This window comes from Camelus dromedarius, chromosome 16, assembly GCF_036321535.1.
Source record: "Camelus dromedarius isolate mCamDro1 chromosome 16, mCamDro1.pat, whole genome shotgun sequence".
Taxonomy (NCBI): Eukaryota; Metazoa; Chordata; class Mammalia; order Artiodactyla; family Camelidae; genus Camelus; species Camelus dromedarius.
Window position 1 is genome coordinate 9,481,986 of NC_087451.1, and position 15,600 is coordinate 9,497,585.

At 42.2% G+C, this 15,600-nt stretch overlaps 1 protein-coding gene across 1 annotated transcript in view; it reads left to right on the forward strand.

Annotated features, from left to right (window-relative positions):
• The window catches only part of ANKFN1 (ankyrin repeat and fibronectin type III domain containing 1), a 292,737-nt gene that overhangs the window by 160,010 nt on the left and 117,127 nt on the right, over positions 1–15,600 (forward strand). The window contains exons 4-5 of the mRNA XM_031468095.2: positions 1,541–1,742; positions 4,590–4,800. Coding sequence (XP_031323955.2) covers positions 1,541–1,742; positions 4,590–4,800 — 413 coding nt within the window. The remainder of the gene's footprint in view (positions 1–1,540; positions 1,743–4,589; positions 4,801–15,600) is intronic.

The following is a 15,600-nucleotide window of genomic DNA, read 5'->3' on the forward strand; positions in this document are numbered from 1 at the left end:
AAATTAATACTTGACAGTCCTTATTCTTAAGAAGCATATAGATTAGCTGGGAGACAGAAAGCCAAATAGTTGTAATGTGATAAAAAATATTTGCAGTAACAGACAGGCAGTGAATGAGTAAAGAAATACACAAGTTTGCCTGGGGGGTGTCAGAGACTACTTGAGCATCGACCTTAAGGATCAGTAATTATTTCCTAGGGGATGAAGTCACAGACGGAATTTCAGTACATATAATGCAGTGCATACAAAGACCCAGAGGTAGGAAAGAGTTTGAACTATTTTGGAAACTCTAAGGAGGACAGAAAGACTGAAACATAAAATGTAGAAGTACAGTAGCAGAGGAAGCTGGAGAGGCAAGCACTTGTATGTAAGGCTGAAGAATTTAGATTATATCCCTGTGAGAACTGGGGAATCACTGCTGGCAGTCCTGTGAAGAGTTTGGTCATAAAAGAGATTCTACATGATTTTCTATCAAAGTCCAAAAGGCTATAAAAATTCAAGGACTGGAGATGACCTAAGGGTCACAGCGAAGTGGCAGTGGCAACATCACAAATGGAAGCCTCCACTGGAAATTTGAGGGCAGGTGATGGGAAGGCAGCAGTGTGCTCCGAAGTCCTGGGCCCAGTGCACCAGAGGCTGCACAAGAGGTGGAGACACTTTGCACATACCTGCCTTGGCCAGTTATGTCATTCATGCATTTGTCCATCCAATACACACATGCTAGGCAGCCATGGCCCTAGTAGCAGCAATATTTCAACAGCAATACCCAACATAATGGTGGATGGCTTTTGAAATACCATGGCTAATCTCCTGGAAACTGACTTCAGGTGTGACATTGGTGAGGCCCTGTTTAGACATTTGTGGAATAATCACTTCTCGGCCCTTTGACTAAGATCAAATGTAGACATTTGTGGAATAGCACTCAAACACTACTTGGAGGATGTCAGTAGGAAGTGTCCTGGAGGACACGATCTGGAGTATCTAGGCTTAGCAGGGACAGGCCTGTGGGTACAAATTCCCCAAACCTGTGGGCACCAAGATAGTTCACCAAATCTCGGACAACAGGCACAATTCAACACCTCAAGAGATGGAGGGTCTGCAGGGAACAACCACACTCTCTTATACTCCCAACAAAAGACATGATCTAGAATACAGGGAGCAAAATCCCAATTGTATATATTCCCAAGAAGAACTGAACAGAGCCCCTGGGTTAGAGAGGGATAGAGACCAAACGATTTTGAGTAGAGGCTCAATCATACATATGCATGTATGTAAATGTACCTGATTATATAGTAAATAGATGATGTCATTCGATTCTTGCCACCAATTAGCTATCTGGTCATAAACAAGCTGTGTCCCTTCTTGGGGTTTCAGCTTTCTCATCTATAACATGAAAAAGCTGGATCTGATGATCTCTAAGGTCCCTTCCAGCTATAATAGTTTACAAGGATTCCAGCTGGTTACTGGAGATGATGAAATTCTTCATCAACTTATAATTATGTTGCGTAAGTGACACAACATTCGATTTTCCTCCTCTTAGGAACAGCCGTGTGAAAATGACCCAACAGATGCAGAGTTTACATCTTTCTCAGTCAAAAAAACATAGCGCCCCATCGTCTCCCAATGCTGCCAAACGCCTTTACAGGAACCTCTCCGAGAAGCTGAAGGGGAGCCACTCTTCGTTTGATGAGGCCTATTTCAGATCAAGAACTGACCGGCTGAGTCTCAGAAAGACCTCGGTGGTAATTAGGAATCTTTTCGTTCTTGTCTCAGTTTGATTTGTGCAGTTGGTGTTTGGCTTGAAGGAGATCCACGTTTACTCCAGATCCTGGCATCCGCAGGTTTATAAATGCAGAGAAAGTAAGGCAGGCACTGCAAATACACATGTTAGCCAAAGTTTAAGTGACTGAGACTGTCTCTTTCTTTTTCTTAATTGCTTTCTCTTTCTTTCCGCTTAGCTTTTCTTTCTCGAATAGACCAAAGAAACCAAAAAAAAAAAAAAAAAAAAAAAAAAAAAAAAAAAAAGCAGTTTGACAAAAATACGGGATATGAGATGAAATAGGATTAAACAGGCTTTCTGGGAGATCCAGTATTCATTCAAATGCTGAAAGAACAATGAATAATATTTTATTTACTTATTTATGATGCATATCCCATATGCTTCCCAAAGGCATTCAAGGCAGAATCCTGGCACAAAAAAAAAATTCCTATGTATTATATAATGAGAAATAAATAGACAGCAATGTGGGGGACAGCAAGGGAGCAAGAAAGGGAAAAAGACAGAAAGAAGGAAAGGAGGGAGGGGGAGAGAGAGGAAGGAAGGGCAAAAAAACTAGAAAAAGAAAAGAGTGGGAATAGAGAGAGAAATAGATATACCAAAAACCTAGGCAAATACAGCACCTAAAATTTGTCATTGTGTTTCTCTCTGAGTTCCTAGTCAGTCAAAGCAGAAAGGGAAAGCACTCTTGGCGAAAGCATCCCATGAGCTAATAACTGAAAGTGCACCAGTCTCTCAGGAGAAATGAGTGTTCTCCTGTTGCCAGGTCCCCTGGCCCTGAGATCACAGTGAATTATGTACCAGAGTAAAGCACAGTGTTGGTGATGCTAAGCACCTTCTCACAGAGTCGTTTCTCATATTGGCCCTCAGTAAAAGCTGAGGGCATGATAGTCATGTGCTCCTCAAGGGTACTTCTGCAGGGAGTAATGGCACCATTGGTTTGAGCTTGAAACAGAAATGAGCCCTAGCCTTTCCAGACAGAAGGATCCTAGAGTTTGTCAGCAAAAGCGTGGAGAAGGAAATGACTTAACGAGTGAGAACAAAGATGGCACATGAGAAATTCGACCTACTAAGAATCAGACAAATACACAACTGTACTGTTTGGACAGGGCAGCTTTTTAACCTTGCACTCACTTGTTTTCGAATTTGTTTCCTCGTTTCAAGCCCATCTTCCAGAGGGCTTGGTTGTGGCTGAGTTACAATCTAAGCATTGGAGGCTGTTCCACTGGGGAGATTGTTGACAGAACACTTTTCCACTCAGCCGACTGCCCGACTGCCGTGGAGCATAGAGACCTGCATACCAAATAGCTCCAGCCGCTGGGTCCCCATTGTCACAACGAGCATTTGCATAATAGCTTTGTATTTTCCTCAAATTTCATTCTTGTGTTATGTACTCAGCTGAGCTGGCCTGCAGCCTTGGAAAGGGAGAACTGATTTTTGATGAGGCTGAAAAGAAAACCTGCCAACCTAAATATTTGGTTACTGAAGACCTTCCACATTTTAATCAGGCAACCCCTATGCTAGGTCAGGACCGTTGGTATTTCAACATTTTTAAACACCAGGCAGCTCCCGGAGAAGATACCAGATAGATGTATGACTAGCATATGTGTTGCTCTTCTCCCAGGAGCTACAGAAATATGTATTTGAGAGAATTCTAGAGCTTTTCTCTTTTGTTTACTATTAATCCTCTGAAAGAACGTTTCAAAGGAACCACATTGTCTTTAGCTATTTTTTTCTATAGGTGATTTATAGCCTATGAGTATTCACCTTTTGGCCCCCTCAGGCCCCAAAGAAATTTGCCCCCCCCCACCACCACCACCACTGAAACACTCCTTGGGTACCACCACTTGAACCCCTCACCTGAGGGCTCAGAAACGCCACGTATTCAGTGGCTGGAGCTCTGGGTTGAGAAAGTGGAGAGGTTATCACAGAGGAGGCTAGGAGTTGGGGAGTCAGCCTGTAGGCAGTGTGGACCTATTAGAGATCTATAAATAGGGTAGGGACATGTGACATTGTAAATTTAAGAAAGAATACTTTTGTAGCAGTATGGGGAAGACATGGAGGAGACTAAGACTGGCAAGAGGTAGGTCACTGCCATGGTCCAGAGAAGAGATGGTAACAGTCTGAGCAATAGTATAGACATGGGGATGGGGAGGGAGGGGTGAGTCTGAGAGAAACAGAGAAAGCATATGTCCTCCCAGGTCCAAGCCAGTCATAATTCAAAACCACCTGCACTGTGCTATCTATGCCAGCATTTCCCAAACTGTATTCTGCAGAACATTATTCCAGAGCAGTTAAATACAATGAAAAAATACGTTCTGGGAAAAATACTTGAAAGAGGTTGTATTTCTCACCTACTGGAGAGTCATAATTGCATGTTAATTAGTAAAGGCCTTGAGATGTCTTACAGTAAAATAATGCAGTACCTTGGTTACACTGAGTTACAGTTTAATCCAATGTTTACCACATTCATTTGACCACATGCTACTTTCTTCATAGAACACCTTTTAATGACCCATCGAACAGTATGCTACAGAAGACTGGTTTGAGAAAAACTGATGTTTGCTCTAATCTATAGATTGTGTACTGTATTGTCTCAATGCATATAAATGGACAGATCTTTCCAATGCTCATTAGAAATGATGGAGGGAGGGTCCAACAGGGTTTACTTTGGATACCTTGGAATAAATAGCAGTTATCCCACTTTTAAGTGGGAATGCAGTCACTGAAAAGGTCTCGAAATTCAAAACAGCTAGGTCACAAAGACAAGCTGGTCTGCGACATTGTACTAACCTGCTTTGTTCTCCTGTAGAACTTCCAGGGCAATGAAGCCATGTTTGAGGCCGTGGAGCAGCAGGACATGGATGCTGTGCAGATCCTCCTGTATCAGTACACACCAGAAGAGCTGGACCTCAACACACCCAACAGTGAGGGGCTGACACCTCTGGACATTGCCATCATGACCAACAATGTGCCCATTGCTAGGATTCTTCTGAGGACAGGGGCCCGAGAAAGTCCACACTGTAAGTAACCTGGAGAATAAATACATGTACTACGAAGGCCAGACCCCAGCTTTATGCCACCAACATAGCCACTGCTTGCCCTTAGAATGAATGGTTGGCTAAGCAAGGGCTCTGCAATCCTTTACAGGTCTTCATGAACTTTCATGCAAATAGCGATCATGTTTATCCATCCAAGCATCAAGTTACATTCTAAATAGAATATACTGAATGGTGTTGAAAAGGAACCTCAAAGGAACTTCCTCCTAAGGATGTAAGATACTCAAAATCCCCCAAGTAGGGCCACAGAAGGGGAAGTATACACAGAGAAAAGACTGAGTATGTGTGTTAGTGTCTTTGCATCCACAGTCAATATGGTGGCTCCATTCATTCATTCATTCATTCACCAAACACTGAGGACAGGGCACTTCTCTAGGTACTAGGAATACAGTGGTGACCAAGACAAAATCTGTATTCTCATAGAACTTTCATACTAGTGGCGGAGATTTCCAATAAGCAAGTAAATAGATAAAGTCAAATATAAATTCAGATCGTGATAGGGAGGAAATCAATTGAATGAGTGGCTAGAGATTAAGAAAGTGGGACTATTGTAAATAGGGTTGGGCAAGAAAAGCCTCTCTGATGTGGTGTCCTTTGAGCCTAGTCCTAGACGATACCAAGGAATGGGCCATGAGAAGATGTGGGGTCCGATTCTGGGCAGAGTGAACGGCAAATGGAAAGGTTACAGAGGCAGGCAGGAATGAGGCTGCAGTATCTGAAGTGTGGCTGAAGCAAAATGAAGCAGGGGAGAGTGATGGCTGAGGAAGAAGTCACCGGGACCAGATCACATGGGACCTCACAAGCCACAGTGAGAGGTTTCCCTTTGATTGTAAGTGTGACGGGGAGACAGTGGAACAGCTTAAGCAGGTGGTGACATATTCTGCTTTGCGTCTTACAAGATCATGAGAGTGCTCTGTGGAGAACAGACAGCAGTTGGGACAAGTGTGAAATTACAAAACCAGTTAGGAGGCTATTCTAATGGTCCAGGAGACAGCCACCAGTTGCTTGGACCAGCACGGTAGTGACATTGATGGTGAGCAGGGGTGAAATTCTGCATGTATTTTTAACAGATTTGTTGAGATATAATTTACATGCCATACAATTCACTCATTTAACATGTACAATGCAGTGTTTTTTAGTATATGCACAGAATTGTGCCACCATCACCACAATTGATTTTAGACCCATTTTCATACCCCAGCCTCCCCACTCCTCCCAGCCCTGGGCAACCACTAATCTACCTTCTGTTTCTATGGATTTGCCTAGTCTGGACATCTCACATAAATGGAATCATATAGTATGTGGTCTTCTGTGAATGGCTTCTTTCTGGATGTATTTGGAAGTAGGGCTGATCGTACTTGCCAAAGGAAGCTGCTCTGGGGCCAGAGACCCCACCCAGGAGTGGATGGGATAAAATCATCCAGCCCCTGCCCTGTGCCAGGCACTATTCTGAGCACTTTACCTGTATTGACTCCTTTAATCCTCACACAACATTCTGAGGTAGGCACTCACATTCCCCTAGGTGCAAACTCTCTGACCCAATGACCACAATGGCTCTGAGCCACCGTTTTTCTGTTTCCTAAAAGAAAAAAGTAAACTCATCAAATTGTTAGTTTCACTAATACTGATTCACTTACTTCCAAGTGGGGAGACCCAGAAGGCTGAAAGAGAATCAAGCAAATATGTAATTAGAGGTCACATCTCTGCCCCTAAATTTCATAAAACCCCTGCCACCCAAAGACTAGGTACAGAGGCAGACCCTGATATCAGAAAACTCTTTCTTTGAAAAATGCTAAGCTCACCACATCCATGTCAAAAAGAATGAGGACTTGGGTTCAGTAGCTTTGGGGCTCCTCAATAAGAGCTCCTTCGTCAAAGTGCTGCTTCTTTTTAGTGGAACTGGAGGATTTGGAGGGATGGGCAAAGAAGGATGGAAGAAATCGAAAAAGGCTTAGTTGCTGCCTTCCAATTTATGTTGCAATAATGTCTGTCCCAAAGATCCAGTGAGAGAGCAGTGGAGAGAGAATCAGGGGGTCTGAACATAGAGAATGCTGACTGAGCCCCATTCTATAGGAACAAGGAGACCATTCATCCAGATGTTGCCTGCACTGGGCTGGATGAAACATTAGTCTTACTTACCTGCGACGCTACAAAGAATTTCTGCATTTTCCATGAAACCAGTGAGACTCCCCATCTCCCCCAAGCTCCCTTGTGCATAATTAAATCTCCATAAAAGAACCCAAGTACTAAATATCTCGTTAAACCAAAAGCAAATCCATGCAAAAGATCCCTGGTTTTTCTCACTCCCTCTGGGATGACAACCACATTATCATCACAAAGCTGTAAAGGACAGTGCGTGAGAGACCCAGGTTTTAGCCTCTGGGAAATATGATAGCTAAGTCACCCTGGCCACCCCAAAAGTTAAAGAGATAGGACCACGTATAGACTCCCACATGTTTAAAAATGCCCAAGGAATGTTCATTGACTACCTGTGAAATCTCCATGTATGTTATTCTCCAGTTTTCAGACTTGCCCTTCAGGACAATGTTATTAACTCCATGTTGAAGAATAGGAATTTGTGATTCTGAGAGGTTAAGTGACTAACCAAAGGTCACACATCCAGCAAACGAATAGGGATGTCAAGGATTCAAGTCCAAGTGTGTGGGAGGCAACCTTGCTGTCTTTCCAAGTAACCAATGTGGAAGGCTGTGGCCCCTGGGCCCCCGTAACTTTCCCTTTGTGCTGTTTGCTAAAATCCTGTGATGCGTTTCTTTCTCCTTTCCTGTGCCCTGAGGTGCCATTCCTGTTGGGAAAAGGCAGGATAGAAGAACACAATCTGTTTTCAGGGATTTTTAATTCACTTTAGCTATCAAGCACAAAAGAAATCGAATTGCTTCTGAGCATGAGTGTGAGCCAGCCCAGGAGAAAAAACAGAGTCTGCCAACCAGAGCCAGATAAGCAAAGCACCTGCTGCAAATTGTTCCCCAGGAGCTGCAGAGGCAGGATAGAAGAGAAGAAACATAACAATGAGGTCCTAAGTTCCTACACATTGCAAAAATGCCTTTGCTTGCATCATCTCATTAGATCCTGACAACTGGCTTGTGAGATGAGAGTTTCCTCTTTTTGATCAATGAGGGAACTGAAATAAGAAAAGACAAATCATTCACCCAATGCCCCAAAGCTACAAAGTGGTGGACCCGTGATTTGAACCCAGATCTTCTGTTATTAAATGCTCTGCTATTTGTGGGAAAGTATTAGCACGCTCACTGTCACACTGTAGATGTACAATTTCTTCCTTCCTCAACGCTCCACCTGTTCCTTTTCTAATGGCTGTCAAATATTTCAGGATTTTTAGTAGGGTGAATTTTCTGTCTTCCCTCCGCCTGTATGTTCCCGTTGGAAAACTAGCCCTATACTCTTTCCACTACACCAGCCAGAGATCCCAACACAACCCAGAAGGAAGTCCTTGAATTCTCTCCATTTCGTAACAGGAATCACAGAGACACAGATATGCTGAGGGACTTACCTCCTAAGCTGTTGGTCAGGCATGTCTTCCCTGAAATCGTAGAGCTGTATGGAAGTGTTCTTTATAAACATGGATTGAAACTCAACCATGTACATTTCCTTATTCAGAAGGAAAGTCCTAGAAGTGGCCACCCAAATTTGCACACTGCCCCATGGCTAAATTTATACAGAACCCCAGCCTGCTCATCAGATGAATCCCCTGTCTTTATTTGGCAACCTTTTTCTGTTCCTCCCACCTTTAGGCAAGCAGCACAAAGTAACAGTCATTCTAGAAGAAATCATCAGCCCTCATTAAAGTAGAACCCCACCTATGTCCTCTCGGACTGGTGTGCCGAGCTCAGGAAACAGGCACAGAATTTGAAAGGACCGGAGCTAGGAAAGGTACCATACAGAGGTATTTCAGGATGCCTGGGGGCTATTCCTTTGGTTTTGTTTTCATCCATTCAGTATCCCAGTCACCGTAACTCAAGCTCAGTTGCAAAGCTGCTATCTGAGAACGACTTGCCCCATATCTGAAAGCCCTCAGTCATAAACCTCTCCCTTATTCTAGTTCATATCCTGCCCCCCAACCGCCCCCACCCCAGAATCACACTCACCAGACTCCAGGAGGAATTGGCTGAATTGTCAGTGAGGTCCCTGCCTTTCTGAGGCTGCTGTCATCCATTTGGCATCATTTATGCTCTAGAAACAGTCATCATAAAGAAGCCAGTTCTTTTTGGATAACTGTCGTGTGCAAATCTGGTCACCCACCTGGATGTTGTCTTGTCTGTGGACCCCAGTCCCTGGCACGTAGTAGGTGCTGAGAAGTCTTCAGTTGAAATTTTAAGCCCTGCCTTATGCTGCTGGCAACCATAGGAATCCCATTTTAGCACGTATCCACACACATACATTATGTGTGTGTGCGCATACACACGATGTACGAGAAAAACCTTTGTCTTCCAGTCATTTGCACCGTGGGGCCCCTGTTGTTGTTGTCCAGACACTGTTGGGAAACTTGGTTGTAGATGTAGCCTGGCTGTGTTTATTTTTACTGTTTAATAAGACGGTAGAACACTCCTCATTTTTTAGTCTCTCTGCCCTTTCCTATAGCTGCATTCTGCATTCCTTGGTGAACCCCTCTCTCTCACTTTCCTTGGATCCCGCCTGTCCAACTAGGAAATGTCTCCCAGAATTAGTTGTGTTCAGTTACTTCATAAAACACGGATTGCAGAGTAGCTGTCATCTGAGTGTGGTGCAGACACCAATGTTAAAATTTTGGCAGACTCGTCAGGGTGCACCACTGGTTTCTGCAGTAGTCCAGGGTCCGTGTCGGTGCTGGGACTGGTTCAGGGCACGTCTAAGAGGTGTGACTATAAACTAATGAGCCTGACTTTACGTAAACAAACACACCAGAAAGTCTACAATCCAAACGAATGTTATCCTTTAACAGGGTCCTCATGGGAGACCCCACACTTGCTCCAACAGTGCTGCCATTGCTCTAAACACTTTTGGATTTGTCCTCAGAGCCAGTTTATGAGAAAAATCTGACTCGTTGCTTAGAGTCACACCTGATTTTTGTTCCAAAACAGCATTGCTCAGCGCCATCACCCTCCGTGTTCACCAGACTTGGCTTCAAATGATTTAGAGAGGTTTCCTGAAATCAAATCCACCCTCAAAAGACAAAGATTTGCAACCAGTAAGGATAAGTAAGGAACAAGCCTTAGGCAGGTCCCTAAAATGAGTCCCCGGGTATTTTTAGCTGCTAAATTAAAATAGGTGTGCAGATCCTCACCCTGCGTTACAGACTCGCTCCTCGAACCTCATCTCGTCCTGCTCACCCCTCACCCGTGACACGCCAGCCTCCATTCTGTTCCTTGAGCACTCCATGCTGTCTTATCAGAGGGCCTCTGTATTGTTATTCCCTAGGCTTGAAATGATTGAATGCTTTTCATCTCCATCATTACATGGCCAACTCCATCTTAACATTTCAGCTTAAATGTCACATCTTCAAGAGAGGCTTTCTTTAGCCACTCAGCCCAAAGTTGCTTTCTAATCACATCACTTTATTTTAATTTCCTACATAGCACTTAAATCACTCTGATGTTTTTTCTCCCTGTTTTTATTTGCTTATTTCCTGTCTCCCCTGCATTAGAAGGTAAGCTCCATAGAGCAAAATTTGTCTCCTTCATCACTGTATCCCCCGCAAACAGTAGACACCCAATAAGTATGTGTTTAATTGAACTGAAGGACTCAAAGGTTACTTCTACTTCTTTTGATGGGTGTGAATATATTATTAATTTTGAAGGGAATGGTTTTACCAAATGTCGACTGCGTTTATCCTTTGTTTCTGAATAATTATTTAGCCATCAGGTGGCCACAGACTAAGTTCCAGTCACTTGCTCTTCAAGAGTCGATAATTGTCCTTTCATTCTTTTGTTTTTATATTTTTAATATACATGCAACACAGAATATATTCTCCTCATCAAAAATTAGAACATTATAAAGTTAAAAGACACCTTGGTCAGCGCACCCAACACATTCGTGTGTACATGCATAGATACGTAGATGGTCTAGGTTCCCGTCCCTAAGTTCCTCCAGCATAACCACTGCTATCATCTTAAGGCATGATTGAACTAGAGGATCCACCTCCAAGCTTGCTGAGTGACTGTTGGTGAGACCTGTGTCCCTTCCTGCAGTGGTCTCTCCACACAGCACTGCTCCCTAACATGGCATTTGGCTTCCCCCAGAGCAAATGATCTGAGAAAGGGAAAGAGAGAGAGAACTAGCCAAGATGGAAGCAACAGTCTCTTTTATGACCTAGTATCAGAAGTGACATGTTCTCGTTTCTGCTGAATCTCATCGATCTTGAAGACCAGCATAGACCAGCCCTGGTACAGTGTTGGAGGGTGCGAATACCAGGAGATACACATCACTTGGGGCCCTCCTGGAGGCTGGCTATCCCACTACCTCTCTGGGATTGTTGAGAATTAAATGTCATAGGTTTAAAACATTTCTCTGGCACATTGTAAATGGTTAAAAAACAAAACAAAACAAAAAACTGTTAACCAATATAAGTCTCAGACACAAAATAAAACCACCCCAGATTTTCTGGTAAAGAGCTGAAATATTTGACCCCATCTACTGTATAGTTTGTGTTGTGAAAACACTGCCCAATATAAGCACTTTTTAAAGTTTGTAGGATTTTATGTTCTAAAAATACACTGTCCACCATAGGAGACACTGGCCACCTATGACTGTGGAGTACTTGAAATGTGTCCAGTCCAAATTAAAATGTGTCTTAAATGTAAAACTGACACTGAATTTTCAAGGCTTAGGTACAAAGAAGGATATAAAATATCTAATTAATAATTTTATGTTGATTGCATGTTGAAATGATAATATTTTGGATCTATTAAGTTAACTCAAGTATATTATGAAAAGTAATTTCACCTCTTTGTTTTTGCTTTTTTAATGTCACTGCTAGAAAATTTTAAATGGTGTGGCTCACGCCGTATTACTGTTGGACAGCACTGAAAAATTAGCAGAAGATACAGTTATCTGATTTCACATTTAAACTCCCTGTGACATCATTGGGTAATCTACTTTGGATTTTCTAAATAATTTCTTCAGGTGTTCTGTGTTTGTTTTAGAGAAAATGTCCACTGGCCCCTGGAGTTTAGGAGGCCTAGGCAGGAAGTCCCTCTCTCTGTCAATGGCTCAGGCTTCTTAAGAGCAACAGTTACAACTGAAACTATATAATATAGGCTTTGTGGAGCCACATTCTGCCAAAAGTAGCAGAGAAAAATGTTCCAGAGCCCCATGTCCAGGATGGAATGAATTCTAGGAGAAGATAGTTGACAGTAATGAAAACGGAACGTTTAATCTGCAAATCGCTGAAACCTTTTTGAAACCACACTCTCAAAGTCCTTGGAAAAAAACCTGAAAATAAGACAACAGGTTGATACCCAAGTGAAGCCAAAGTGAATTTTGAGTCTTGAACCATAGCGAAACGGGTAAATTGCAAAATTTATGTTTTGAGTTTTGCTGGTATGAGAGTTTTTGAATTTAAAAAATATTTAATTATTGGAATACCTCTATGTTGTTTCTTTTGACGTTCCTACCAGGAAACAAGTCAGTTGTGAGGTTGTTAGAAGGTTGTCACTTATGATTAGCAAAGATAAATTTTATTAACTGCTATTCTTGGTTGCCCAGAGGATATTGGCTTACAGTGAAAGGTTTATACCCAGGTGACCCTGTTTTCTCCTTTGAAATAACAAATAGGGTTGAAATTGACACCACTTAGTATGTATTTTTGAATGGTAGCTAGAACAGAAAATTTTTATCTGGGGCAGGAGATTTTTTGTTTTGTTTTTGATGGAAGAACACAGAGCTATTTTATAAAAACAAGTATTTGGTTTATTTTTGTGTGCCTCTAAAAAATATAACACAGACCAATGCATGTAATAATAATAATAATACAAACCTCTGCAAATTGAGAACCTTCTATATGTAAGATTATCACAAGGCTGCCTTGGTGAGACGTGAGTTCCTCTCACGAAGGAAATCATACAGGACCAAGGGTACCAAGGGTACCAAGGGTACTGTCGGAAGAGGCACCTAAGGCTGGTTGTAACGATCCTTCTAACCCTGAGATTAATGGTTGTCTTAGTGCCTCGTTTTTCTCATCAATAAAAACAAGGAAAATGCTAATAACAATAGAAAAGTTGTCACTAAGTTGCAAGGTGGCGTATCATTAGCAATTGGCGAACGTATTTATTTTTTTAAGCAAGCCAAATTAAAATTAGTTGACATTTTACCCTCAATGTATTTTCAAAGCTTTACGCATTCATCAGCCAGGCCCAAATTCACCAACTGCAGGGTAAGGGCAAAACTAAGAAAGAGTAAGGCCAGTAAGTAATTGGCAATCAGTAGGTTAGATTCAGATGGTGAAGAAAATCCACTCCGTCTGATTATTATTTATCTCGGGATTTAAACAGTAACCGTAATTGTGTTCTTTGAACACCAAGTTCCTGCCCTTCCCCCACCCCCACCCTGCAGTTAATTAGCTGGGCAGGTCTTATAACAAATACCCACTCAGAAACACTGGGTGGTAGAAATGCTGTTGATAATTAAACGCCACAATAGCATGGAGCCTAATTCAGGAGCCGCCAAGTGGTCTTGCCCCGGCCGGACTGCCCACCACACACTCACAGACCCTCCATTGTGCTGGCTGTGGCTGTGCAGAGGGATAGTTGCTTGGCTGGAGAAGGAATCAACTGTAGTAAGAGAGAAAAGACCAAACCTGGCAAACATATCCAGGAGTTCTGGACTCAAGGGGAAAATATCCAGAGGGTAGAAGTGAAAGGGGAATGGATCCAAGAATAAGAGATGTGGATGGACGGGAAAATCAATCATAAAGTAGACATTATTAGCCTTTCCAGTTTCTACGTCCAACCAACCAGAATGAGTTCACCCATCTTCTGCCCAATAGAATCAGGCAACTGGAAAACTACAATGCATATATAAACAATAGGTTGGTTTGCATTCCATTTGGATTTAGAGGAAGTTCACCGAGTTTTTTAAGGTTTTTAAGAAACTCTTGAATCATCATCCCACCTCCCTGGGTATCAGTTTCTTCATCTTTAAAAATAAGGGGGTTGAAAAGGTCCTCATTCTGGTGGGAGGGGAGGCAAAAATAGGAATGGGGCTCCCAGAAAAATTTCCAAGGTGTCAAAAAGCCTAACCTATCACATCATTACTTAAGGCCACATAGCCTAATATGATTATTGTATTTACTGGCCTTCCCTTAAAATATTAACCCAGTTTGTTAGGTTTGATCAGCCAATACTGAACAGATGCTTCTACTGGTTGTTTTAGAGGTCATTATTAATAGAGAGGAAAAATGATTACTTTAAGTCAGTTGGTTTGGTAGTCAATAAAGAAAATCTTTCAAAAGAGAGTATTTTATTAGACTATTAAAAAATCCATAGAATAAAAATAATAGAAGATTTGCTTCATGAAATGGTTTGAAACCACTGGCTCAGTTAGTGCTTCTCTTACTTGCTTCTGTTAGAAAAATTACCTCTAACAGAAGCAAGCTGAGTATACATATTCCCAGGAGCACCTGGGGACTTAGCCTAGAAAGGGAAAAAAAAAGAGACATCTATGAAGTCTCTCTTATTTTTTTTTTTAATCATCATTTTTTAGGAAAGTGTTCCATTCTTCGTCATGAAAGTGTTTGTTTCAACTTCTAAATAATGTGCTTTCACCAAAATCTGCATGGAAATGTTGACGTATTTATTCTGTGGCTTCAGAGGTGCCCACTGCACCCCCTCAACACCATCACCATATTATGTTGCAGGTTAGGTATCTCATTTTGAGAAGCACAGGGATCTAGATGACCTTGGAAAATGCCCTTGGCTGTAAAACTCTATGTATCTTCCTTGTCAGTCTATGAAGAGTTGAAATCCCTACATCTTGAAGATGTGGAATCCCTTTACCCCTAGAACGCAAATGGCATCAAGTCTGAAGCCTGGGAGTAAAGGGAAGTCTAGAAACAAAATGTGTTGTACTGGGAAAAGCGGGAGAAATTTCAGGGGGAGCCCAGCACAGCTCAAGAGAAGCTGTCCATCTGAAATGCCACCTGGAATTCACACCAGTAATAACTGTTGTGGATATAAAAATTAATAGGGGGGATTTCATAGTATTAGAAAAATTTATTTTTATAAATCATGTGTCTATCACCCAAGTGTTGACGCATGCATGCAATTCAAACATCAGGCGTACAATAAAAAGCTCACTGAATGACTTAGCAAGGACAATTCCCCCATTTTCTCCATAATTTGGAGTGGAAGAAGGGAGGGGGGAGTGGGTAGAGGGTGCAGTTACTGGGTCAATTAATCAACCTGAAAACTGTGACACAAACTCTGACGCCTAACCTATGTCTAAAAATACACAAACGTATACGAATTTGTTTTAAACTGTCAATGCCTATATTTAGGGCCTTCCCAGCAAGGCTATAATGAGACTGTGTTTGAGGGCTTCAGTCACAGCAGACTCTACCATTAATCTGAAGTTAGTTAAATTAACAGCATTTAGTACTGACTTGTCAATCTCACTGCTCCAGGAAATTGCACCTTGAGGCTACTAATATTGCCAATTTTTCCACAGGAGTATGCGCCTGCATGTATGTGTGTGTGTGTGTATTTTTTTTCTCCAGAACCTCCGTGTTCATACACCATCCTTGCTTCCCTATATCCA